The sequence below is a fragment of the Chroicocephalus ridibundus genome, chromosome 3 (genome assembly GCF_963924245.1).
Source record: "Chroicocephalus ridibundus chromosome 3, bChrRid1.1, whole genome shotgun sequence".
NCBI classification, from domain to species: Eukaryota; Metazoa; Chordata; class Aves; order Charadriiformes; family Laridae; genus Chroicocephalus; species Chroicocephalus ridibundus.
In genome coordinates, this window is record NC_086286.1 from 36315964 (window position 1) to 36342029 (window position 26066).

Sequence of the window (26066 nt, forward strand, 5' to 3'; positions counted from 1 at the left end):
ACTCCCCTGGCCCCCTCCATGGCACATAGCATCCGCCTGCCGTGACCTGGGCTGGTGGCCACCCTGCGAGAGAGGAAGGGCGGGCCTGGCAGGGCTACACGGGCAGGAGAATTTGCTTTGCAGGCAGCGGCTTCCCTGCCGAGCTCCCGCAGCAGGGAAAAGGGGCCCAGGTGGTGCCCTGTGGGATTAGCTGGGCTGGGTGCAGGCGCAGAGGAACGACAGGACAAAGCACCCTTGTGAAAGGTGCCAGACAGCTCAGGCTTTCCCCCCAAGCAGGAACAAAACCCGCTGCAAGGTCCCCCTTCATCTGAAGGTCTTTCAGCAGGGACCACCTTGCAGAGCCCCTCTCCTCCTGCGCGGGCGGGTGCTGATGGAAAAAGAAACTCCCAGGCTTAAGCATCTGTTTTTTAATAAAAACATCCACCCCTCCACCCCTGCTTGTGCTGCATGTCAGCAAGACGCCTGGGGAGCCAGCAGCACCCAGGGAGAGCACCCGGCGGGGGGGCAGGAGGGGTGCTCAGCGCCGGGCTGAGGTCTGGGGTGGCAGTGGCTGGGGCACGGTGCAACCCTGGGGCTGGCTGGAGCAGAGCCGCTTGCCACAGCGTCTCGCCCCCAGGGAGGTGGCAAGTGGTGAGCTGGTGCTGGGAGCAGAGACCGGGCCAGGATGGCACCTAAGAGGAGGAAAAAGGGCAGGCTGGGGCTTTTCTTCCCCCCTCAGCTGGGTCTCACTCCTTCTTCCCAAAGAACTTCTTGAAGACGGATTTGTTCTTGGGGCGAGGGGGGGCGGGGGTCTTCTCCCCCAGCGTGTCCCGTGGGCTCCCCGGCCGGGCCACGAAGGAGTGGCAGCGTGCCCGTGGCACAGCCGCCGCTTGCTCCCCGATGTAGAGGGTGACTGAGTAGCTGCTCCCAGCCTCCACCGGCTCCTTGGGCACGGCCACCGGCGTGATCTTCTGGTAGGTGGCTGCAAGAAGGAGCAGTCAGTGGGGAGGGCAGGGTGCCAATGGGTGCTGCCAGTCCCCCAGAGCCCTCCCCGAGTGGGGGACTGCAGCCCAGGGTGCAGGGATGTGGGACAGGGTGGGTGCTGGAGCAGCATCGCACCTGCCCTTGGGTGTCTGTGGGGACAGGGGAAGTAGTGCCACCTCCTGGCAGTGATAGCGAAAACAGAGACGTACCTGAGGTGAAGGAGTAGGACCTCCTCTTGTTGGCCACCAGCCCGAAGTCGTCTTCTTGGCAGCTGTTGTCCCACAGCCCGGGGGACCCCCTGGGAGACCACTGCTGCTCCCTGTGCCCGGCCCCATGAGCATCTTCTGAAGCAGAACGGAGACATGTCATAAGGCAAGGCCACCACAGGACACCCCTGTGTCAGCCCCAAAGAGGACAGGGAAACTTGCGTGGTTATCCCTGTATCCCAGGAAGTGACAGAGGTAACTGGTCTTCCCCCGCCCCCATTCCTGGGCAAGGGTCCCTGGGACTCCTGGCCCAGACCCCATTGAGTTCAAGACTGACCAACAGCCACATTCTCACGGTCAGCTCCCTTGCATCTCTCTGGGCTGGGGAGAGGAGACGGGGGACAGCAGGAGCCCAGCCAGGCAGGAAAGTCACCTGCTGCTGCTGCAGCCCCATCGCCTGGGCTGTCCTGGCTGCCCAGAGGCCGCTGCAGCCGGGCGTTTGAGCGGGGTAGCACCACGATCTCCTGGCTCTTGGCGGTAATGACCTGATGATGTCCCTGGAGGTGGGAGCTTCCAGGGCTGGGGACCTTGCTGAAACCGGAAAGTAGCAGAGATTTAGTGAACCAGACTGGCCCACCGATGCCCTGCTGGAGCAGCACACACCGGCAAGAGAGTTGTAACAACGAGACCTGGCTGGCCGGCTGCTGGCTACTCACCCCCTAGCACTGCCGGTGCCCTCAACACGCTGTGCTGCCGCCTGGAAGTAATCCACTTCGGGGAAACCTGAGGGCACAGCAAACATCCTGCTGGGTGCTGGCAGTGCACAGGACCATCCCATGGAGCCAGCCCCAGCTCCAGGTGCCCACACTGCATGGCTGACCCCTCCGACCTCCTGCTGTAGCCCCTGCTCTTTGTCCCGCCAACCACCCTAGGATTTCATGGCGGGGCCTGAGCCCCCTTGGGTATGGGTACAGCAGCGGGAAGACCTCAGTATTACAAATCTCCTTGCCTGAAGGGCAGGCAAGGGGTTTCCAGGCCTCGCAGAAGAGATGGAGGAAGACCAAGGCACAGTTATAATTTTCCCGACACTGGCTTTTTGCTACTGAAGCTGCACTGACGTCAGTTGTGCTATTCCTGATTTATAACTGTGTATGTGGTGTGAAAACAAAGCCTCCAAATCCTGCCTGGCAAAGAACTGCCATTCCCGAGGCAGGTTAGGAGGATGCATAAATCAGAGACAACACCCTGCTGCTTCTCTTCTGACCTACCCCATGTATCAGAGGGCTTGGCGGGGGCTGCACACCCATAGTAACCACATATAGCTGGGCCCCTGCTCCGCTGGCAAGGGCTGCTCACCTGAGTTTTGCTGCAGCTTGGAGACCCATTCGTTCATGAGGGGCTGGGAGGGGGCCCTCAGGAGGTACTCGGAGCCATCCCGCAGCCTGCGGGGGAGAAAACAAGTCAGCAACGAGACCCAGGTGGGGTGCCCATACCACAGCCCCCGCCAGCCTGGGAAAGAAGGGAAGTGGGTGAGAAAGAAAGAAGGAACCCCTCATCTAAGCACTGGATGGAGGTGGCCCTGGCTAGGGGTGTTGGTGTGTGTCTGTCCCAGCAGGGACACATTCGGGAGGACTGCGGTTCGTTAGGGTGCCCCGGGTTGGGGTGACTCACTGAAGCCTGAAGCAGTTGGTCTTCTTGGTGTACTCAGCATCTGGAGTGCAGACTGCCCCGGAGAGGTTCAGGGGAAGGGCCACCACGGAGCTCTGCAGCACAGGGAACAGCAAGACCAACAGTGGGGCTGGCAGGCTCTGCCTTCCCTGGATGTAGGGGTGAGGACAACCTCACTTCCAGGTACCCGCTACCGATGCCAGCCCCCTCCCATTCCCCCCTCCCCTCCCTCAGCGCACCTTGAGACTGTCCCTGCGGTCCTGGTAGAAGCACAATGTCTGCCTCATCAGCACAGCGTGGAAGAGGCCCCAGGCCCGGCAGTTGGCCTGTGGGACACAAGCAGGGGACGGCTGTAACACCAGCAGGTTTGGAAGACAGGCGGGTCCCCTGCCATTCGAAATGCCCCCCAGTCCTGGTGGGCTCTGCCCTCCCAGCATGGCCAACACCACTCCCATGGTAGCACCATAAGCATCCCTGGCTTTGCTCCCACCCCTAAACCTAGATCCTCCCTCCACCGCATACCAACAGCCCAGCCCTAAAGCTCCATAATCATGCCTGTACCTTCCTCCCTCCTGTCTGCAACACATGCTTCCTTTCCAGCGTCCCCTCCATCATCTGAAACTCCGTTTTACCAGGAGGAACCTGCAAGGAGACAGGGGGTGAGTGAAGCAGCGCGAGGGCCAGCTGTGCCAGCTCAGCCCATGGGCACATGGGGTCCACCTGACCCATCCCCGCTGGGCGATGCCAAAGTGGGAATGGGATAACAGGAGCAAATTTGTGGCCTGGGCTGTTTGTAGGCTTTTGGGGTGAAGTGCTGCCTTGCTAAGGCTGAGGGCTCGTGTGGGGTGCCGGGCTGCAGGGACCCCCAAAGTCAGCACCTAGCTCTTCCCCACCCCCCGCAGCTGGAGCAAAGGGGCAACCTGAGTTAGGGAGTCCCCAAACACAGGTCACATTTGCTGGAGCAGGTAATCCAGCTGCTGCCTGGGGTGACCCCTGACTCCCTACCTGACCCTGAGGGAAAGCCCCCAGCCCATGGCTCTCACCTTGCTGCCCTCTCTCTCCTCTTCCCCATGCCTCCACCGATCCCGGGCGCCCGGACTGTCCAGTGGGGCTGCAGACACCAGCTCCTCCATGCGGGGGGACGTCCCGTGCCCGCTGGGGCTGCCATCGCCACTGTGCCCCACGCTGGGGCTCTTCTCTCCTGCAGGGCTGTGGAGGAGCCGGGCGGCGGTGGGAAGGGTGAACTTGGCCACCAGCACGTTATTGGCCGCTGAGAGGATGAGGGGCCCACCGGCGGTGGCATCAGGGCTGGGCAGGCTGCCTACCCCGCTCTCTGGCCGGCAGTGGGCACGGCTGCCTGCCCGTGGGCTAGGTGCCTGCTGCTTGCCCGCCCCATCCCAGATGGCCTGCAGCTCCTCCTCCTCTTCTTCAAACTGCCCGTGGGCAGGGTGGCAAACCTCCCCAGTGCCTGGCACGGGGCTGGGGGGCTGGGGGGACCCCAGTGCCCACTCGAAGACAGAGAGCTGGGTGGGGGCGGCAGGGGAAGTTGGGGACCCCCCAGGCTGGCCGCTGCCAGCTGGCCGCTGTGTGCGGGCAGTGCCAGGGATGGCTCCTGCCCTGCCTGGGATGGCGGTGGGGGATGATGGCCTGAGCTCCAGCCGAGTGCCTCTGTGATGCCTGGCCCTGCTGGCGGCGCTGGGGCTGCCATCCTTGCCCAGCTGGGTGGCCAGCTTTTCCCCCTCCTGGCTGATCCGCTCATGCGGCACGCCGACACGGGATGGCCGGCTCGGCCTGAAGTCCAGGAGGTCTTCAGTGGCGCTGCCGGGATGCTGCGGGCTCCAGGGCTCCTCCCCGGCACGGTGTGCCCTTTGGCGGCTGTAGCTGGGGTTGAAGCTCACTTCCTCGAACCACGTTCCTCGGTCGCCCTTGGGGGATGTCCCCAGCCCCTCGCTGGGTGCCTGGGGAATGCGTCCATCCACATCCACCTCCTCCTGCCATCGAGCCCTGTGTGTGCCTGTGGGCTCCCATGGTCTCAACCTCCTGCCCTGCCTCTGCTCCTGCCCCTCCACCTCCTCCCGCAGTGCCGTGGCCCCTCGGTGGCTCCCCAGGACCGCCACGTCCCGGGGCAGCTCCAGACTGAACACGGAGCCCAGGGACAGATGGGGACACGTGGTTTTTGGGTTGGGTCGGCGGGGGTCCCCGGTGGCTGCCCCGCACTCGGCATCAATGTCCCGCACCAGCGGGTTCCTGACGTAGAGCAGCAGCTCCCCGAGCTGGGGTCCAGTGGCGGCGGCCGCCCCCGGCCCCCCCTTCCTCCGGCCGCATTTCTGAGGCCATGTGTTGCTGGGACCGTGGTGCTCCTCAGGCGCAGGCTGCAGGGAGCTGGAGCCCATGATGCCCTGCAGTGTCAGCAGCCGGGCCTGCTCGGCCCGTGCCCGCTCCCGCCGCTGCAGGCTGTTGAAAAGGGAGCCGGCCCCGGCTTTGGGCAGGGTGTGGGAGGCGGCCGGCGTCCCAGTGCTGGATGCCGGAGGGCGGCGGACGGCAGCAGGTGGCCGCTTGGCGTCGGAGGTTTTCCCGGCCCCCACCTGCACCTGGGGACACAGAGCAGGAGAGAGGGGTGATCCCCATGGCCGGGCCCTCCATCACCCCACGTCAACCGCCCCCTCTCCATGCTGCGCCTGGGCAAGCAGGGAGGCGGGGGAGCTGGCAGCCGAAAATGCTCGCCAGCGGCACATGCAGAGCTGGGAGCAGCATGGCTTCACCCCAGCTCCCCGAGGGCTGCTCTCACCTTGGCGCAGGCAGGGCAGGGGCAGGCAGGGGAAACCCTGCCTGTGATGGAGTCGTCCCCCCCGCCGCTGTGGTGCAGTGGGGGCTGGCTGTGCCATAGCGTTCTCCATCAGCACCGCTGTCCTCCAGGTCACCACTTTTGGTGCCTGTCCCTGCCACCCCTGCACGTCCCCAGGCAGCAGAGCACTCGCAATGGCAGGGACTGAGCATGGCCCCTTCCCTTCCCCTTCCCCGCACACACCCTCTCCAGCCCAGCCACAGCCCTTCTGGATTTTTGGGGCCACAAGGATGAAAGCAAACGGCTTTGCCTGTACCCCTTAGGCTGGACCCCCAAGCGTCCTGGCAGCCCCCCACCCTGTCTTGACCCCCTCAGGCCTCTCTGGCTCCCTGCCCTCTTCCTTGGGCCGCCCCACGGGGGACCCGGCTATGGCAGCCCTTGGGGCTCCTTGCACACAACCCTTTGTGCCAGGCCTGGAGCAATAAACGGATGGAAGCCCCAGCAAAACGCTGAGCCCCCAGCCCTGGGGTTACAAGCCATGCACCCCTGAGCATGCCCCCCCAACACGTGCACCCTCACATGGCCCCATCCGGCTCTTCCCCCTTCAGTTGGCTGCAGGAGGGACAGCTGCAGCCCCCCAGCAATGGCTTGCCTCCCTCGGCCACCAAAACCACTTACTCAGGGAGCCAAACTGTGGCCAGACCCATCCGAGCCCCCTCCTCGCATGCCCCAGCAGCCACACTCTGGAGCCCATGGCGCTGGGAGGGTTTCCCCTCTCCCAGGGGACTACCACTGGCCGGGCACGGTGGCACGGCCAGGAGGGTTGGTAGCAGGCGGGTTCACGCCATGCAGCCACTCTGCCCGGCATGCAGCCTCCCCCAGGGATGTTACCTCTTCCACCGGCTGGCGAGGCGGCTTTCTCTTTCGCTTTAAACTACCCCAAGTGTTTCCTAAAAGCCCCTGGCAACGCTTCCAAAAGGTTTTACAGCCTGAGGGTTTAGTGGCAGGGAGCTGAGCGGGGGGAGAAAGAGACAGAGAGAATTGAGGGCAGAGCAGGCGAGGAGCCACAGCAGGAGAGCGCAGGCAAAAGAGGGTGGCAAAAGCTGGTCCTCAGCCCTTGGGCATCGCTCAGCATCGTCACAGCCAAAGGTCCCTCTCCTGAGACTGACACAGACTAAACAGCTCATTTGGAAATGGCCCGGGGGATTGCCAGCATGGGGGCTACCCCACAGCCCTCAAAGCCCCCCAGTCTGCGTGGGAGCTGCCCTGGCTGCACGGGGGTGGCTGGCCCTGGGACCTGCGCTGGGTGCTCATCCACAGTGCTGCCAAAGCCGCCTACTGTCCCCCACGTACCGTCCGCGGTGCCTCCTCCCCTGGCCACTCGCCGCTGGCCACCGGCTGCACCTTCTTCTTCTCGCCCTTCTTGCCAATGCTGAGGATGAGGTTGACCGTCCCCCCCAGGCCGCTGGGGCCCCGTGGTGGCAGCAGCAGCGTGGCGGTCTCAGCAGGATCCCAGACAACAGCCTCCTCAGGGGGTTCCATGCTGCAGGGTGTTGAGCTGCTGGGCTCCCCCCAGCTCCGTTCTGCTCCCAATGGGGCATCCGAGAGGGGTGATGCTGGTGGGGAGATGGCCATTCCCGTCGGCATCTGTGGCTCTGATCCTTGCACGAGCTTGGGGAGGGAGCAGGGCATGAACGCTGCTGGGCTGCGGACGCTCTCCAGCCGGGACCGAGCACACAAGGCACGCTGATCCTGGAGAGCGAGGCAAGAGAGGGAACGTGGAGGAAGGGCTGCCGGGGCCAGGCACTTTCTCAGGACAATCTTCCCTTTGCTTTGCCTGTCGTGCCCATACCCCAGACAAGCCTGGGGCACATCCCTCCCCTTCTGCACCACCTGCTCCATCCAGTGCCCCTGCTACCCTCAGCCTCGAGGCAGGTCTCAGCATAGTTGGGTACTCACTTGGCCGGTGAGGGATGCGCCTGAGGGGCTCTCTGTGTCCTGTCTGTCCTCCTGCTTGCTCCCCACGTCCCGCTGGTGCCTCTGTGCTCGCCAGCGCACCAGCACCCAGCCCAGCATGCTCTGCAGCTCCTCCAAGCGTTCCTTTATCTGAGGGGAGGAGAGATGCTGGGCAACCCACGAGGACACCCGGCCCAGGGACACTGGCCCTACCAGGACACCTCACTATGGAGCAGTTCAGGGGGTTTTGGGGAGTGGGACAGGGTCAGTGGTGTCACCTCAGGTCTCAGCATGCATTGCTGGGTGACACCCCTTCCTGCTCTGAGCAGCCCCAGAGATGCATGGCTGGCCCTGTACCACTTGCAGGGGCTCTGTGCCCACACCTCACTCTTTCCACCAGTGACTGTCCCTGGAGGATTTCAGGGGGTGCAAATATGGCTCCCCCCTTTCCTCGCCCTTACCGTTGCACTCAGGTAGTGCTCCTCAGACACCAGCTGCTGCCCTGCTGCTGCCAGTGCCTCAAACTCCTTGAGCTTCCCTTCAATCCTCCTCTCCAGCTCCTCACATGGAATTTCCGGGAGGCCGTGGCCACTCGGGCTTTCGGAGAAGATCTGAGCCCGCGTGTCCTCCGTCCAGGAGCTGTGGGCATGTAAAAGAGGGGCTCAGGAACGACCTGGCCCCTCCTCAGCCCTGCCACAGGGGAGCCATTCCCACGCGCAGGGGTGGCTGGAAGCAGCTCGCCGGGGTAGCGACAAATCTGGTGGGGCAGGGCGAGATGCACAGCCCATTGTTCCAGGCTCCCCGTGGTCCTGCCCAGCTGCAGCTCCAGCACTGCCCGCGTACTCGCCAGCAGCCCATGCTCTGGCAATGCTGCGCTCTCACCAGCTTCCCCCCAACCAACCGCAGAGTCAACCCCGATGGCTCATCGCCACTTACATCATGGCTAAGTAATCCTTGAAGAAGTTCCGCAGCCGGCCAGCCTGCTGTACGCGGGCCCGGGTCTCCCGCAGCAGCTCCCGCAGCTCTGACCAGGCCCGCAGCGTCCCCTCCACCTCCCGGCTAACGGGGCACATCCTAGCGGGGCAGAGCTCTTGCAAGTGGGCAGCCGCCCTCTCCAGCTCCTCCAGCTGCCCCTGCAGGGTCTCCGACACCACATGCTGAAAGTGGAAAAGGTTCAGGGTGCATCCAACTCCTCTGCGCCCAGGCTGGATTCCCCTGCATCCCAGGATGCAGGGATGGAGGGGAGGATGTAGGGATGGAGAGGAGGATGCAGGGGTGGAAGGGAGGATGCTGGCACAGGGGCTGCAGAGAGGGAGCAGAGCCACCCTTGGAGGGGAGGACAGGCAGAGCCGAGGGCTGCCTGGTTTCCCGGCTCTGCCCATGTGAGTCACCTCCCTGCCGGTAGCGGGAAGATGAGTGAGGTGCTGGCAGCCGGGCGCTGGCACACAGGAGCTGATGCAAGCTCTCTCCCTTTGCCTGGCCCGGGCTGGTGGAGAGGAGCGGAGCGGGGCAGGGCTCAGCTCTGCTGGAAAATTCCACCCCGGCCCGTGACACCTTGCCAAGGCTTACGGCACCTGGGCCCCCAGGGACCAGCAGCACCTCCCCAGGAGGGCCCCAGCCGGCCGGGACACCTCCCCACCACGGGCATGGCCAGCCATGGTGCTCCCCAAGTCTCACCTCCATCTCCTGCTGCTGGCTCAGCAAGTCCTGCAGCCCCTGGAGGTCCTTCTCGCTCTTCACTGCAGTGAAGCCGCTCTCTGCTTGGGCTGTGTCTCGAGCCAGTGCCTCTGCTCTGCATCGAAGGGCCTCCAGGCACGGGGACACCTCTGCCACCTGGATAGGCAGGGGGAAGAAGAGAGATGAGCCCTGGCATGGGACCCCTGTGCCATCACTCATCATGCAGCCCCAGCCCACCCCAGCCTGGGGACACCCTGCCATGCGTCTGCAAAAGGGCAGGGAGCACCAGCCCTGGGAGGGATGGGGATACCAGCCTCGCACAGCGCAGTCCCCATGTATCCCAATGCCCTTGTGTCCCACTGGGACCAGCTGAGGCACATGCCCTCTCCCAACTAGCTGGCTTATCCAGCTGTAAGTGGACCACCCAGCTGCATCCCCAAACCCTCCGTCTCCATCCCCTACCAGCCGCTCCAGGCTTTCTGTCTCTGCCGCCACCTCCATGACTCGCTCCCGCTCCTTTGCTGCATCGTTCAGCATCTCCACAGCCTCCTGCAGCTCTCCCAAGGGTTGGCTCATGTCCTCGCTGCTTGGTGGCTGCCCAGCCTTGACTGAGAGCAGGGGAAAAGGCCCCTGAGAGCCACAACACCCGCTCCCTGGCTGGAGCCAACAGAAAGACCAGGCATGAGAGAGATGAAGAGTGACCCCCCGGGTAGCTGGGCTGGTGGGGGGCACGCATGGAGTCCCCTTGCCAGCCACAGACCAACCCTTGGGCCTGTCCCAGGTGCAGTACAATCAATCCTGAGGGACGCCTGGCCCCGCTGCTCACCGCTGCAGGTTCCTGCCGGCTCCGCGCCTCCTCCTCTTGCAGGTCCTGTAGGAACTCAGACAGCACCAGGGAATCACGCAGGTCTGCCGCCCGGCGCCGCAGGGCTGCCTGCACACGTGCCAACCTGCAGGGAAAGGTGCCTGTCACGGGTGCCAGTGCCCTCTTCACCTTCTTGGGGCAACCATCCTCCTCCCTGCACCTCCCTGGGGCGACCATCCTCTTCCCTGCACCTCCCTGGGGCGACCATCCTCCTCCCTGCCCTTCCCAGGGACCAGAAAGGAGGGACCTGCCCCTGGGACTTACTTGTCCTCCACCATCTCCACCTTCCTCTGCATCTTCCTCGCCCCCTCGTGCTTGTCGGGCGACTCACTCGCCGCCTCCTCCCGAAGAGCCTGGAGCTTGAGGCCGCACAGCAGGAGCTGCCTCTCCAGCTGGCCTGTCTCCTCAAGGTCCTGGCGCAGCTCTGCCGGGCTTCTCATGGTGGCTGGCTCCGAGAGTGACCCCGCCACAGCTTGAAGCCACCGTTCGGCCCGGTCCAGCTCCCCCACCAGCCTCAGTGCCTGTAGGGAAAGCGGGGAGCCCATCAGCCTGGCTCTGAGCTACCCAGGGGAGGCAGGAGCCACCCTGCCACCCCACTTCAGGTACCCTGGACACTGGCAGCTCGGGTGGCACAGCTGGAGCAGTGCACAAGCTGTGATGCCAGCTGGTGATGTTGGTGCCAACACTGCAGATCCCATTCCTGCAGGCACTGGCCTCGCTTGATGATCCCAGCAAGCTGCTTGCGATGGGGCCATGCCCCTGCGCCCACCCCAGCCCATCTGCCACGTACCTTATCGATTTCCTGCAGCACGGCGCCGTTCTCCTGGTGTTTCCTCTGCAGGTCCTCCCATAGCTCCCCCAGCTCCCGCAGCATGGCCTCCACCTGCGGGCTCCCCGGCTGCCCCGCCGGCACCGGCTCCTCCTGGGAGGCAGGGAGAGGGGTTAGGATGGACGCCTGTCTGGTGTGTGTCCCCCAACTCCGCACCCAAGGGTGCTCACCAGGAGCACAGCCCCAGGGCTGGAGCTGGGGTTCAGGAGCTCCCGCTGCATCTGTGCTGCTTCTACGTCCCCGAATGGACATGGGGGGATGCCGGGACACACATTCTCCATGTGCGGGGACATGGTCTTGCCGGGGAGCAGGGAGATGTGGTGTGTTAGTGCCCACACCAGGGACAGGTGTGCGTGCAAAAGCGTGCATGCCCACAAGCAGCAGGAAGGGGTCAGGGAAGGATGTTTTTCCACCCCAACACTGGCTCCCCTGGCTGGGCTGGGAGCAAAGTAGATGACTCTTGGGGAAACATTACCACGTTCACTGTCTGGCAGATGTCCTGCACCTGGCCCTCCAGCTGCTGCGTCCCCCACTCAGCCTCTGCCTCTCTCCTCCTCCTGCAGAGAGGTGGACAGTCAGGGCAGCTTGCCCCTTGCACAGGGGACTGCCATCCCCATCCCCTCCAGCTCCATCCTGCTCCCTGCAGCCATTTCCACAAGACAGTACCTTTTGATGTCCCCTCCATGAGGGGGCTGCCCCATTGCTGGAGAGCCAGGGCTGCTCTCCTCCCCTCTTGTATGCTCCGCCGTCTTCCCTGGCACATCCTTTGGCACCTACGACACAAGGGCTCCCGTTCCTTCTTTGCCAGCCCAAAGTGTGCACCACTTTACCCCAGGACCCCAGCACTCATCGCCTCCCATAAGTGGTGGGGCCAGGTCACAGGCATACTCAGCTTGGGCTTTGCCCAACACTCGAACCCCTTTCCCACAAGCTTCCCATCCTCCCATGGCAGAGGTGCTGGAGATGCCCAAAGGAAGGCAGATACCCGTGCTCACCGTGCTCCCAGGGCCTCTTGTCCGTTTGTCTCCTGCTTCCTTCCCCATGGCCCCACGGCTGCTATCATCTCCTCGGGGCTCAGTGGTCGGAGCCATGGCTTCACCCCTCGGGGAATTGCTCACCAGCAACGGAGCCTTCTCTGTCCTGGGAAAGGGGTGCAAGGGAGGCCCAGGGGAGCAGAGGATGGAGAAAAGAGAGTCCTTAAGTGGAGCTGGTGGCCCAAAGAGCCTGCCAGGGCTAACCCAGGTCTTTCCCCAAGCCTCTGGCTCCATCACTGGGGGGTCAGGGTTGGGACCCTGGGTCTCCTGCCAGGCTGTGCCCTACCTCAGCGCCTGCTGGAGCTGCGCCCAGCTCTCCTTGACATCTCGGTGCTTGGGGGTGACTTGGGCTGCCAGGCTGGGCTGCAGGCTGAGGAGCTGGGACACGGTCACGTCCAGCATCTGGAGGAGAGAGAAGCCGGGGAGCAATGACAGGGCTGGCGAGGGATGAGCCACTGCAGCCATGGTGCGAGTGTGTGATGGCAACCCACCACCAGCCCTGCGGGAGCAGGGGAGGTGGTGAGAACCAAGCCTGGTTTCCTGCTGCCCCTAAGGCATCTCCCCGATCCATCACATGGTCCCGGCCACCCCACACAGCCATGGGGTGCCCACTGAGCCCCCAGCCCTGCTGGTGCCAGCGCTGACCTGGGAAGGCACACATCCGCACTCCGTCGGGATGCTCCCCAGGGCTTAGAAGACGAGGCAGAGCCTTGCACTTACCATCACCTGGCTGGCTATGTCCCTGACATCCCGATCCCGGCACGGCTCACCCTCCCCTGGCTTCCCCACACCGCAGATGCTCCTCTGCTGTAAGAAGAAGCTGCAGTCAGCGGCGGGAGGAGGACAGGGACCTGCCCTCAGCTCCAGCAGAAAGGGACACTGCAAAGCTGAGCTTGCTGCTCTGGCTCCCCTTCTTACATCAGGCTCCGTCCCTCAGCTGTCTCCCCAAGCCCCAGGCTGAGGGTGCTGGGACCACAGGAGCCCCCATTGCAGGGGACGAGAGCAAGGTGCTGCCTGCCCAGTTTCACTCTGGCCATGCAACAGCCACGCAGCAGGCTGAGCCTGGTTCCAGTGCTGGTACCTTGGCGTGGATGGCCCCAAGCAAGGCATCTGCTTGCTGGAGGCAGGCGGCCACCTCCAGGGCCAGCTGCAGTGCCTCATGGTGCTCCTTCAGGGTCCCCTGCAGCCGCAGCCACCTGTGTGGGTGGAAGGGGAGAGGTGAAGGGCAGCCCCCGCTCCTCTGGGGAGCTGTGCAGAGCTGGGGCGAGTGGGGGGCAGGCAGGAGGTTCAGGGGTCCTGCTTCAGAGCCCGTCAGGTCCCTGTTGCCCCTGCTCAGCCCGTATGTCCTCCACTCACGTTTTGTTGAGGTGCTTGCGCCGAGCTGAGATGCTCCTGCTCTCACTTTTGCCTTGTTTCTCCAGCTTCTGGGCCAGGCTGTTCAGCTCCTCGTGCAAACTCTGGAACTGCTGCTCCTCCTGGCCCCAGCAGAGAGAGACATCATCATTCTGTGATCCCCTGGCCATCCCCTGGCATCCCTCCTGCCCCCCTCTCAGGGACCTGCACCATGCCCCAGCCCCGTGGGGTTCGCGGTGCCCAGCACGCCGGTGGTCCCCCAGCAGCTTCTCACCTGCTTCAAGTCAAGGATGCGTCGGGTGAGCTGGATCTTGTCCGGGCTTTCCTGCAGGAGGGCTGCCAGGGAGGGCTTCTCCTCCTGGGCCAGGAGAGGATGTGAGAAGGCAGGGGGATAGCTAAGCTGTCCCCCTTCCTGGACCATGCTCCCCGCTCCCCATGCCCCACACCTTGTGCCTGATCCATGCCTCCAGCCGCTCAGCTTTCCTGTTGAAGTCCTGCAGGCTCCGCAGCCCCCCCAGGGCTTTGCTCTGGCTGGCAGCCGTCTGCTTCAAGAGCTGCCACTGGTCCCGCAGGGCCAGCAGCTGCCTCCGCACCCCCTCGGCACTGGGGCTCGCCCGCCATATCAGCTGCTCGCCCATCTGTGGGGACAAAGGACCCACTCAGCATCAGGGGCTCCCAGGGACCGTCCACTGCAGAGAGCCCGGGGCTGCGGGTGCTGTGGGGAATGGGAGCCTTGCCGCTGCCTGGCCTCACCTGGTTGAGCTTTATCAGGGTGTTCTCGAAATCCTTCATGTCCCGCTGCAGGGTCTGAGCCACCTCCTCCCAGTCCTGGAGGTCGCAGCCGTCCTTCATGTCCCGCAGCTTGCCTCGCACCCAGCCCTCCGCCTGCAACGTGGGAAGAGCCACATGGCCGGAATCCCGAAGACGCGGCTTTGGGGACACAAGCCCAAATCCCCCCTCAAAGCTGCGACAGGGACTGGAGGGCACCCTTTTGGCTGACAACCCGTTTGCTCCCAGAGCCAACAGGCCAGCGAAGGGGCTCAGGACAGCATTGGTGGCGATGGAGGTGGGAAGGTGAGCAGCATCTCACTCCTTTCCAGCATCTGCCCCAACCCAGCAGGAGAAGCCGGGGCCCCACCGGGCAGGCCAGACTGGGGGTGTCTGCATGGGGCATCCCTGCATGAAGCATCCCCTCACCCTGCTCCCCAGTGCAAGCACCCATGCGCAATCCCCAGTGTGGTGTGGAAGCTCCCGTGCCCCCCCTGCGCCATCCTGGTTCCCACGCCACTGGGGAGGGAGAGGGGCTGGGAGGAGGAGGAGGAGGAGGAGGAGGATGAGGGACGGGAGGAGCGTGCGCACATGGGCAGGAAGCAGGGCCCTGGTGCGGCTGACCCCCTCTCCCCGGGGCCGACAGCCAGGGAGAGGCGGCCAAACATGATCTCATGCCACAACCACGGCTTCGCTCGGGGCTGGGAGTTCAGCCCTCCCCGCCACGCACCCCACCCCACAGCTCACATGAAAGGCTGACGGTCCCGTCCCCACCCCCACCCCCGGCTCCCCATGCAGCCCCTTGGGCAGGGACCCCGGCTGGCCTCACCTGCAGCATCTCCCGGTTGAACTGGGCTACCAGGGGGCTCGGGTCGAGGAGGGGGGCCATTCCCGCGCCGTTTCGCCCACTGCATCTCAGTGCCACCACGGGCTCCTTGCCCTTGGGGCTCTCTTTCCAGGGTGATGATGCCGGGGGACCTGCCAGCTGGGGTGGGCAGAGATGGGGGGGATCAGTGTGCTGCCCCAGGGAGCCTTCCCCACTGCCTCCCCAGAGCATTTCAGAAGCCAAAGTAAACAAGGTCAGCTAGCCTCGTCCCCAAGCCCCCTCCTTCACTGACATATTCGGGGTGCTCTCTCAGCACCCTGAGACACAGCTCCCCTCTAGAGAGGCCACACTGGGGGATTTTGCGGCCTCGGCAGGGGGCTGCCAGGCTGCCCCTCAGCCCTGGGTCACTCCAGGCTGGTGGGCTGGCACCCAGCACCCAGGCTGGACTCTACACCCGCTTCAGAGGGGGACGCCATGCTTGCTGCCCCTCCAGCCTGAAGCTGCACATCCCTGTGAAGAGCATTCGTGTCTGTGGCATCATCTATTTGGTGTCACCCCAGAGGAAGGGATAGGATGGGGGTACATGGGGCAGGTGCCCGACGAGCTCAGCCCACCGCTCCTTCAGGGGTGCCCGGAGACCCCCATCCCAAGCGAGCGGCGGTGGCTGGGAGGTGGGGGCAGGAAGCGCAGCATCTCCGCTGGGGCTCAGCCTCGCTGGCGGCTGGCGCTGACGAAACTCTCTGTCAGGGCTCCAGCTCTGCCGGGGGTGACAGCGAAGGTCAGCCAGGGAAAGTGCTGGCCCCCCTCCAAGCTCAGCCCCGGGCCCAGCTGCACGCAACCCAGGGGACGGCACAGCCACCCGGGCACTCGCTTCCCACCCTGCTGCCCGGGGATGGGGGCCTCACCACACACTAACCGGTGGCAAACCGGAACCTGAGCATCTTCAAGAGAAACCTGAAGGCACAGGGCTCACTGCCTCCTCTCACCAGGCAGAAATTGCTCCCGGGGCTGGGCTGGAGCAGCTCTTCCTCCCCGAGGGACCTTGTTGCGAGCGGCCCCATGGGGTCCCAGCCGCCCCCAAGCCCACCAGGGCGCAGTCTCCCGGGAGCCTGTGGAGCAGCAGGGTTCAGGCAACTGTTTTGGGCTCTCTAAGCACTCTGGCATGTGCTGCCCCGCTGACGGCATGGGAGTCGCTTTTCAAAGTCTTTCTGACTAACCACAAGAACTAGAGAAATCCTCTGGCCTTTTTTTTCTTTTTTTTCCCTCTTCTTTTTTTTTTTTTTTTTTTTAAAATAGCAACACATATTCTCAGGCCCTCCTGCGACTCTGGGATCTTCAGTTTCTTGCCATGGCCAGAGCTGGAGAAGCCCATAATCCGTCTCCCTTGGAAGTGATAAAACCTCTGGGTGCTGGCATGGGGGCTGTCCCCTCACCCTGTCATGCCCAGCTTGTCCCTTCACTCATTTAAAGCGGCGAGGCTCCATCCAAACCTGTGCCTGGGCAGACCACCCGCGTCCACCCTCACTTGCTCAGCCCTAAGCTGTGCCCCTGGGTCAGACCCTCTAAATGGGGAGGGCAGGGGGACGTACCGCATAGAAGGGGGAACCTCTGTCCACCGGAGAGCAGAAACCACTGGCCCGGGGACTCCTGGCCTCCTGCTGCTCATTCTCCACATCCACGTCCTTCCTGAGGAAGACCTAGAGATGGGAAGGCGCAGCCATGAGCCTGGAAGTGCTCAACTGTCCCAGCAGTCGAGGGGATGGAGGAGCACGCATCCGTCTCCCCCTGCCCTGGACCAGAGGAGGCTGCCAGCAGCACTCAGACACCACTTGGCAAGGCTCTTGCCCACCCCTCCTTACACATCCAGGCCAAGATACTCCAGGCAGCATCTGCAGCTCCTGCCATGCATTCGGCAAATGGCAAGAGCTCTAAGCTTGCTTTGCTCAGCACCTTCTCCACTTTTGCTCCCCCCCCCCTTTTTTCTCTTGAATTGACTCCAAAATGAGCAGAAACCCATTCAGTGGTCACCACTGGCCCCTGGTCATCTAAGGATACTCAGGGTCAGCCCCCCCGCCCATCTCTAGGACAGTAGGGCAGAGGCACGAGGGTACAGGAGGACATTAACTCCACCGGCACAAACCCGAATCCTCCCAGCTGCTGATCCCTGATGTCCGCCTGTCTGAGAGGCAAGAGTTAAGGGGGTGGCTGATTCGGCAGGGAAGGGCTCCCATGGGACAGGGGTGCGTGAGGGTGGGAGCAGGAGAGGTAGGAGGAAGGAAGTCCAGGAGCCACTGCCAGCCACAGAGAGGAGGTCCAGGATGAACTCCGTGTTACCTTATCCTTAACAGAGCCCAGGCCCGGGAGGAGAGGTGCGTGGGATTGCTTGGATCATGCACAAGGGCCGTTATTCTCATCCTTTAGGATGTATCTTTTCTCAGGCTGTTGGATACAGCAGGCCGATTTAGGGATCTATTTAGGGATCTCCTTCCACTCCCTCCCTGGGGCCACCTTGCTGTCTCTGTAACAGCCATCCAAGCCTGCACAGGGCAGCACAGGGTGGTGGGCAACACGTGCTGCCCTGACACCTCCTCCCTGGTCTCCTCTGGGGCTGCAGCAAATGGGGTTGTTGAATCAGCCATAGCCGGATCCAGCCCACCACTGCTCGGACCACTCCAGCATCCAAAGGGGAGACAATCCAGGCAAAGCAGAACTCCCTGCCTGCACAGAAAGTGCCTTCCTACCTTCTCCGTGTGACTGAAGAAGAGTCCCAACATGGATGACATCCCCCAGCGCTACAGCTGCTGCCACCAGAATGACTCAGGGCCCCATGAGCAGCCCAACAACCCTATAACCCCTGGGAGACCAGCACCACTGGACCTTTCCAGGGGGCTGCGGAGCCTGGCTGGTGGCTGCAGAGGACAGACCACGGCACCACGCCACAGCATCCCATCCCGAGGAGGAAGAGCAGGCAGGGAGCAAGGCTGAGTCATGGCCCGGCAGGCGCAGCGAGAGCTCAGCGCGTCTGGCAGGAAGGAGGGTGCCAGAAGGAGAAGGCACCCCCCTTCACAACTGCAGGGCTGAGAGGTTTGGATGCCCGTTTAGGGAATGGCAGGGAGCTAAATGTGAAGTGCTTACAAGGCATAAGACTCTAGGAAGCCCCTCTTCTAGGCAGCAGCGTCCCACGCCAGCTGCAGCCCGTGATTCCGCCCCCCTCCAGGGCTCAGCCATGGGAGACATGCCTGCAGGTGACACGGGAGCTTTATTTAAAGTCCCCGTCTGGCGATCCGTCAGCCGCAGGAAAACAGGGCTGCCGGCACAAGGATGACTTCATCCTTCCCGCAGAGCTGCTCCACTGGGACTGCCCCTCCTCCCCGGTCCCTCTGGCCGGAGCTGGGTCCTTGCTCCAACAAAACAACAAACTCTTGCAGCAACCGAAGGCTGGGAGAGGAGCTGTGCCTTCCTTGGCATCTGTTAGGTGCTGTGCTAACCACTCCCCAGCAGGACCCTGGCCTTCATGACATGAGCAAAGCCAGGTGTGAAATGAGTGCAGCGGCCTCAGCTGCCTCCTCTGTGAATGCTTCTTTCCCTCATTAAAAGCAAAATTAACATGGCACATGTGCTTGCTACATTTCCGTATAAGAGTAGGTGCCAGTGACTTCTCATGAGCAAGACGAGTAGGGCCAGACTCTCCCGGGCTGCACTGTGCTTATCCCAGAACAGTCCCCCGTTCTTACAGGGCAGGAGAGAAGGGCAGAGACAAGGGCCGTGGGGGAATGCTTGGGAAAGCCCTAATGTGCCCTGCATGGGGGACAGCATTCCCTTCTCTCTGCCGGCTGCCGTCCCGCCTAACACACGCCTTTCCCTGCGCCCTGGCTCTCCCTCTCAAAGCTCCATCTTGCAGCCTGCCCCCCCTTCCAGCTCCACCCCCCCAAACCGGACAAGCAGGAGGGGCCGATCCTGGCAGCCTCCCGAGAGTCCCGCACCACACCACCACGCTGAGCACGTGTCCCTACCTTATATGAAAGAGGGGAGCCCTCATGCCGATGCCCCTTGGGCTGCGCAGACTCCAGCCGCCCAGCGAGGAGCTGCCTGCATGCCGGAGGAAGCGGCAGCTCTTGCGAGGCCGTGCCTGGCCTTTATTGGCAATGAAGACGAGGATTTTGGCAGTGGGCTGTGCAGCTCTCCCTAGAGCTATCCCGCCGGGAAACCAGCTGTTGCGGGTCAGGGTTAAATCCCAAGGAGTTCCTGCCTGCTCTTGCCAGCGATGGCTAAGTCTCCGAGCTGCCTTCTGCCCCATTGCAGCCACACAGGGGGTCTCCTGGGCTCCGGCACTGACAGATTCGGATCTCTGTGCCTGCTAGCACTCACACTTGGAGGGTGGGGTTCCAAGAGCCCTGGGTCCTGCTCCTGGCCTTGTCCTGGCTCTGCCTGGCTGTGTGGCCCTTCATGAGTCACTTCCCTTCTCCCAGCCTCGGTTTCCCCTCCGGCATGCATGAGAGCAAGTTCCCAGCTCCCCCGCACACAACTCCGTCTTCATGGGCATCCCTAGAGCTGAGCCCTCCACAGCTGGGGCTCTAGGGCAGAGCTTTTCTGATTCATCTTAGCCCTAGGGAAAGCTTGTCTCCAGCTCGCCTGCAAAGATCTCCAGCCTGAGGGTACCAAAAAGTACATGGTGGGGGGGAAGCAGGAGGAAAAGAAACTACCCCAGGAGCCCTGTAGCAAGTGCTGCCTGGAGGGCTTGGGGACAAGGCAGCAGAGATCCCCTGCCGGGGTGCAGCCTCCCCGGGACCTACCCAGCCCCTGGCAGCCAGGAAGGGGGAACTACACGCAAGCGGGGAGAGCAGGGCACAGGGTACGGGGAGCGCTTACCTTGAACTGAGCTTTCCCTGTCCTGCTGTTGTTGTTATTGTGGTTCCTCTCGCCGCCGGTCCGGGCAGGGTCCCCGGGTCCCCCCGCATCTCCCGGGCCAGCCTCCCCGTGCCAGTTGGACAGCGTGATCTTCTTAATGGAGCGGGCGAGGGAGTTGCGGTTCAGCCGCTCGTCGTCGGTCCCCCCATCCTCGCCGGGGCTGGGGCTGCGGGGCTGGCTCTCGGGGGCGGCGGGGCTGGCCCGGGCTTGGGCCAGGTAGAGGGAGATGCGCTCGTTGAGGCTGCGGCGGAGGCCGCGGTGGTTGTCCAGAGCGGAGGCGAGTGCGATGCCGGGGCAGGCGTCCCCGGGGAAGTCGGCGGCGCACTTGGGCAGCGAGAGCTTGGTGCTGATGGTGAAGGGCTGCACCTTCCTCGCCGTGCTGCCCGACATCCTCGCCCTCCCCGCCGCCGCCGGGCAGGGGGACAGCCGAGGCACCGTGGGGCCAAACGGCGGCGCGGGTCCCCCGCTGCCCGGCAGCGCCGGTGATGGAGACCGCCCGGGCGGCGCCGGCTCCTTCCCCGGGGCGGGCGGCGGCGGGGCCGGCCCTTGCCGCGGGGGCGCTCAGCGGGGCGGCCCGGCGGCGGGGGGCAGCGGGGCGGGGGGCGGCCCGGCTCCCATGGCCGGAGCGGCAAGGCGCGGACGGAGGGACGGACGGGAGGGACGGACGAACCCTCCGCCCCCGCCGGGGCGCGTCCCCTCCCCTGCCCGGGTCCCTCCTCCCGCGGCGGGCGGAGGGGAGGCGGGGGGTGAGGCTCCGCGCCCTGCCCTTCCCCGGCGGGCTTCAGTCGTCCACCTTCTTGCGCAGGTTGAGGAGGCAGAGCAGGCAGGTGAGCAGGGCCTGGCGGCTCTCCCGGGAGCGCAGCCGGCGGCCCAGGCGGCGGAGAGGCGGCAGGAGGCGCTTGCGGGCCAGCGGCAGCAGGCGGGCGAGAAGGGCGCGCAGCAGCGGGGCGGCCAGCGGCGGGGCGGGCATGCTGGCCCCCCGAGCCCGCGGGCGCACCGTCAGCTCCCCCGCGAGGTGCCCAGCAGCTCTGAGGAACCTTCGCACCCGAGAGGGATGCGGCAGCCCCGAGCGGGGGTCTCGGGGGGTCTGCGCCTCTCTGGGAGCGGGGGCTGCTTGGGGGAGAAGCGCTGGAGGGGACCGCTCTCCTCCCCACCTCTTCCCCTGGTCCCTCTTACCCTCCTTGGGATCCTTCCCGCTCAGCCCTTTCTCCCAGAGGAGCCTGTGCTGCTCAGCTGCCCCCACGTGGACCTGCCACCAGCCCAAATGGCAGGAACAGCTCCAGAGCATGGGACAACAACAAAAAAACCCCCACCAGCTGTCCATTTAAATGCCCCCCTCCTCCCAGGCCAGACACATGCTCCCTGTAAACGATACTGCTCCTCAGCCCAGGACCCCATTTGTCCGGGTGGCAGTGCTGGGGGAAGAAGGGGGGCGAGGGAGGAACATCTGCCCACCACAGAAATGTACGCTGTCAGGACGGGGTTCTGTTTCACTACAAGGCTTCGCTGAAGCCCCTAAGCAAGCAGCCGGCTCCAAAATATGCTTGCCTGTCATTCTCTGCCAGCGCCAGCAATTGCCACCCTTCTCCCACAAGGGCCAGGAATGCAGACCAGGCGGACCGCCAAGGAGAGCAAGCAAGGGATGCCCCAGGGCACAGACCAAGGAGCAGACAGGGCACTCCAGTGGGAAAGAGCTGTGATCGGGGCTCCAGAGCAGCTGGTAACCAGCGTCCCAGGCTTTCCAGCTGTGCTCCCAAGCTGAGCCTGCCTGGGGCAAGCAGCCAGGCTCCCGCAGGCCAGGGGAGCACAAGCTAGCCAGGGTGAGGGTGCAGGCAGGAAGGTCCGTGCCTTGCATCTGTGCCCTTCCGCTTCCCTCCTGCGCCTAACCTTTGTTTTGTTCCTGGTGGCTGTCTGGCTTCATTTCCTTCCCTTGTTGTTCCCTTCAAAAGCCCTGCCAAGGCCCTACTCTTGGCTCCCACATAAGCAGAATTTAGGAGAATGAGCAGACACGAGGGACTGAAAGCTACTGCTCCGTCTCCCAGCCTGCCTGATGCAAGCTGTCCCTTGCCCAGCGAGTCCCATCCAAGGGCGGTTAGCTCAGCCAGGGTGACCTTTCCCAGCCCCGCAGATTCCTCTCAGGGAGCCAGCCCTGGATGAGGAAAACGGGCTGGCCGTGCCTCAGCACAGAGACACCATGTGCCGAAACCAGAAACAGCTCCCCAAACGGCTCAGCTCCAGGCCCGGGAGCTACAAGGACCGGGGCTGACGTCAGCCCCTTGGGACTGGCCTCCCGGAGCCTCCCGGGCTCCAGGTCTGCCTCGGTCAGAGGGTTCCGGCACAGGCACACTGCTCCACTGCGTGCTGCCAGGCATGCCAGCGGTGTAACAGGGAGTGGGAAGAGCCCGGGTGAAGGAAGCAGGAGCCAAAGTCTTGCTGCAGCTGTGTCAGGATTTACCCTTCCCTGGGAGGGTGCTTCTCCCCTTTTATCAGGGAGGCAGCAGGTGTGGTGCTTGTTGCCTGCTTTTGTGACTCCTGGGTTTGCTGTGCTGCGACTGAGCCCGGGTGAGTCGCTGCCACGCTTCGTGCCTCGATTTCCCCAGCTGTACGGCCCCAGGGGGAACATCCCCTCCCTCTGCAGAGGGCCCTTGCAGCATCCTGCCCCTGCGCAGGCTGGGGACCACTGGGATGAAAAGTGCAGTGCCGTTGGTCAGCGGTAGTGACCACAGTGGAACACAGGGAGGAACGGAGATCTTATTCCCCAGGGAGCCTTACCTATTCCTAGGAGAAGCTGTGCCTGAGCTGGGGGAGCCGCCCATCCTTCCATGCCTGCTGGGGGAATCCTGTCCTTCGGTCCCAAAGGGAAAGGGAGGTGCCGGCCAGGTGCAGAGGTGTTACAGCAGAGGTGTTGCAGCACTTTCCTGGGGGCATTGCATCTGAGCGTTAAGTGGCAGAGATACACAAGGTGGGGGTGGAAAATCCCTTGGGAACAAAGAGGCTTCAGTGTGCAGCCTCTGCAGAAACCTGCACCCTCCCAGGGAGGGAGGGCGGGCAGGAGGGGTTACCCTGCCGTGAAAGCCAGACCCTTGCAACATCCCAGCACTGGGCGGAAAGTGAGGCAGGGCTTGTTTGCCAAGCTCTCAGGACTCGTCAAGGGGCAGATTTTTGTCTCTCCCAAAAATGCAGGGATGTTGCCGAGCTGCTTTCCCCGTCCGGAAGGTCAGGGGCTTTAGCCTCCTTTCGCAGTTGGGCAAAAGCACAGCCCAGGGAGGTGAAGGGACTTAACCCTGCTCCTCTGGTGAGTCAGGCACAGAGCTGGGGAGAGAATGCAACCTCAAAAAAAAAATGAAATCCCACCAGTATCTACTTCCAAACACAAGATTTAGGACACCGGAGTCCTGTGCTCACGTGTAAAGCCTTGCTGTAACCTTTTTGATCCACAGATGAATTTGTGCTCTTGCAGTCACTGCTCTATCTCTCAACCCTTGTTCTTGTCTATCCTCCATCCCTCTTTACCAAGGGGCTCAAAATCTCTCACCAAGTGGCTAGCTTCTTTTTTGCCAGGTACATATCAAGGCTGCTTCCTTTCAGGGGTCCATTTTCTTTATCATACCGATTGTACAACCAAGTATCCCCTATTTAATTGCCAGGGAGGGCTGGGATCCACTTCCCGAGCCCAAACAGGGACTATTTACTCCTCCGTAGCACTTATTTCTCTCAGGTGGTCAGTTGGCAGCTGGACATCAGCCAACAAGGAGCAGAAGACGCCCCTGGGTGGCACAAGGCAGGCATGGGTTCCTGGGAACCCTGCGGATGGAGCAGCACTGGTGATGGGAAAGAGGGCTGGAAACAGCCCAGTTGCAGGATTTCTCCTCAGGATGGTGGCAGGACTGTGCAGAGATGTCATCTTGTCTTCTCCTCCCTGCCAAACCAAAGCCCTGGGGATTCAGCTTGCCCAAAGCCCAACACCTTCCTTCTTGCTGCTGATCCCACAGCCCACATGTCCTCTGGGCAGATCCCAGGGCTGGAGCCAGCCAGTTCCTCCTCCTTCTCTGGGAGAGGATGACCCTCTGTGAGGCCACCTCGGAGGAGGCATGGTTGGAGGGTCAGGGGTGTGGGACACGCCAGCTTTTGGGCAGGATGTGGCTGTGCTTTCTCCCGGTGTGACCTTGCCTGGTCGCTGCTGCCTGTCGGTGGAGAGGAGGCCGCCTGAGCATCCCTGTGTCCTGTTGCCCAACAGGCAAAGCCGTCACGGGCTTTGGAAGTGGGCCAGATCCCTGGCCTTTGCCCCATGAACGACCTGCCGGCACCCAGCCTGCTCCAAGGACAGCATCTCTGCTTTGCGGGAGGGCAAGACCATCGTGCCACCTCAAGAGGCAGGCGCAGGGGACAGAGCAACCATCAGCACCTGCCAATGCTTGAAGTGGCTGTTGCATGGTTAAGGCTCCAGAGGATTTAGCAGGGAGCAGGGATGCTGGGAGAAAGAGCATGGCCCTCGGGCATCTCTTCACAAGGTGTGCAAGATTTGCATAGCACTGGGAGCTAACAGAAATGGGGGAAGAAGATGAGAGGTGCCCAAGAGTCCTTTGTTTGAGGAGACCTCACCCTTCTGGCAGGGACCCGAGAGGGTGTGGGTGGTGGGGACACCAGTGGCACCCAAGCACCCGGCCCCATGCAGGAGGAACGTGGGCCATTCCTGCTGGGGAGGGATGCGAATGCTATAAATAGTTGGATTAACGCACCACGGCCAGGCCTTGGAAAGCCCCAGCCCGTGCACATTCCCTGTTGCTGGCGCTGAGACGGCAGCTGTTGAGAAAGGCCGAATCCAGCAGCTGCTGCCTGGTGCTACTGGCCCCCTCCCCATGCCCCCAGCCCTCCTGCTCCCCTCGTGGGGTGGCCGAGCCCATGGCATCCCTTGTCACGAGGGAAGTGCCAGCTCTGCGCTGGTGTTGGCGCTGCTCCCCGGGATGGCGGTGGCTGCAGGATGCTCCCGCTGCCTGGCTGCTGGTGCTGGAGGGGTGAGGAGGATGGGGAGCGGGGGAACACCACCGAGCTGCGAGGCCATGCTGGTGGCAGCTGCTGCCCAAGCACATGTCCTCGGCTGCGGCGTTCCCCAGCCCTGGCTGGGGATGCTGGGCTGGGCCATGGCCCCCCGCCCGCCGTCTCTGCTCGCACAAAGGCCCGTTGTGCCCACGGGACTGACATTCCTGCGGCCACGGGCCCGGAGCAGAGTTAAGCACAGCAGAGGGGGAGACGAGGCCGGAGCCCGGCTGCCGGGGCAGCTGGTGGGGCCAGGTGGGAACGGGCTGTAGTCCTGCCCCCCCGTCCCATGCCTGGAGGATGGACATGAGCAGCTGGTGGGAGAGGGGAGACCCCCAGGATGGGCAGGCGGCTGTGGGCTGCGGGAGACAGGGACACAGGGCCCAGGGTGTGGGAGGAGATGCTGGGGAGCAGGAGCAGTGGTGCTATGCACCCATAGAATCATTTAGGTTGGAAAAGACCTTTAAGATCGTGGAGTCCCACTGTAAACCTAACACTGACAAGTCCACCACTGAACCGTGTCCCTCAGCGCCACGTCTACACCTCTTTTAAATATCTCCAGGAGTGGTGACTCCACCACTTCCCTGGGCAGCCTGTTCCAGTGCTTGGTAACCCTTTCTGTGAAGAAATTTTTCCTAATGTCCAATCTAATCCTCCCCCGGTGCAACTCCTGTGACTTGATATCTCTCTACATCTTAAAGCCGTAATCCTGTGGTCCCATACATACAGATGGGTGCTGCCTGCCCACTTTGTGCACTCCCACCCAATGCAGACCCGTGGGATCGGTGTGGGAAAGGGGGGAGCGGGCTGGCTGGTGCCCATCGCAAGACAAACCCAAAGCTACGAGCAGTGTCGGCCACATCTGTCCCCTCTTGCTCCTCACCTCACACCAGCATTTAAGGACCCTGCTGGGCCTCCTCCTTGTCCCCTTTGCAATGAGGGGAACGAGCCAGGCTACTCTTTGTGGCATTTAGCTGGCAGCTGGGGACCCCCCACCTGCTGGCCCCCAGCCGATACTGGCCTGCCAGCTGCTGGGGCCAGCGAAGGAAGGGATCTGCCAGCTGGCACCCGGAGGGAGGGAGGGAAGGGGCTTCTATAAGGCTGTGCCGGGGGCACCTGTCATCCCAAAGCCAGGGCGTCACCGTGCCCTACAATTGGGCCTGTGTGTGTGTGATGAGGTCCTGCAGCTGG

At 63.3% G+C, this 26066-nt stretch overlaps 1 protein-coding gene across 5 annotated transcripts; it reads right to left on the reverse strand.

The window, feature by feature from the left end:
* Positions 1-392: 392 nt before the first annotated feature.
* LOC134512892 (uncharacterized) lies at positions 393-20913 on the reverse strand. 5 transcript variants are annotated; one of them, XM_063328732.1, is made up of 32 exons: positions 19800-20913; positions 16520-16627; positions 14934-15089; positions 14090-14221; positions 13783-13974; positions 13611-13694; positions 13340-13458; positions 13065-13179; positions 12704-12790; positions 12270-12385; positions 11945-12089; positions 11616-11722; positions 11425-11506; positions 10911-11042; positions 10385-10641; positions 10082-10205; positions 9718-9912; positions 9256-9411; positions 8515-8735; positions 8040-8217; positions 7582-7728; positions 6976-7374; positions 6514-6633; positions 3881-5428; positions 3399-3479; positions 3077-3163; positions 2841-2932; positions 2526-2611; positions 1886-1952; positions 1603-1760; positions 1173-1304; positions 393-961 (listed from the first exon to the last, which is right to left on the reverse strand). In XM_063328732.1, exons 1-32 carry the CDS (start codon positions 20226-20228, stop codon positions 726-728), a joined length of 6288 nt encoding a protein of 2095 aa, XP_063184802.1. In that variant the 5' UTR covers positions 20229-20913; the 3' UTR covers positions 393-725. The 5 variants fall into 5 exon arrangements, with proteins under 5 accessions (XP_063184802.1, XP_063184801.1, XP_063184800.1 ...); XM_063328731.1 differs by having other exon boundaries at positions 1173-1307; positions 12704-12787; positions 19800-20910; XM_063328730.1 differs by having other exon boundaries at positions 1173-1307; positions 19800-20910.
* Positions 20914-26066: the final 5153 nt, after the last annotated feature.

Excerpts from the sequence above, each read along its gene's own strand:
- LOC134512892 (XM_063328730.1), bottom strand. The coding sequence starts at position 20,228 with ATGTCGGGCAGCACGGCGAGGAAGGTGCAGCCCTTCACCATCAGCACC. Across the intron at positions 6,634-6,975 it reads GGGAGGAGGCACCGCGGACG|CTCCCTGCCACTAAACCCTC; the intron begins GTACGTGGGGGA and ends CCCCCCGCTCAG. Across the intron at positions 962-1,172 it reads GTCCTACTCCTTCACCTCAG|CCACCTACCAGAAGATCACG; the intron begins GTACGTCTCTGT and ends TCCTTCTTGCAG.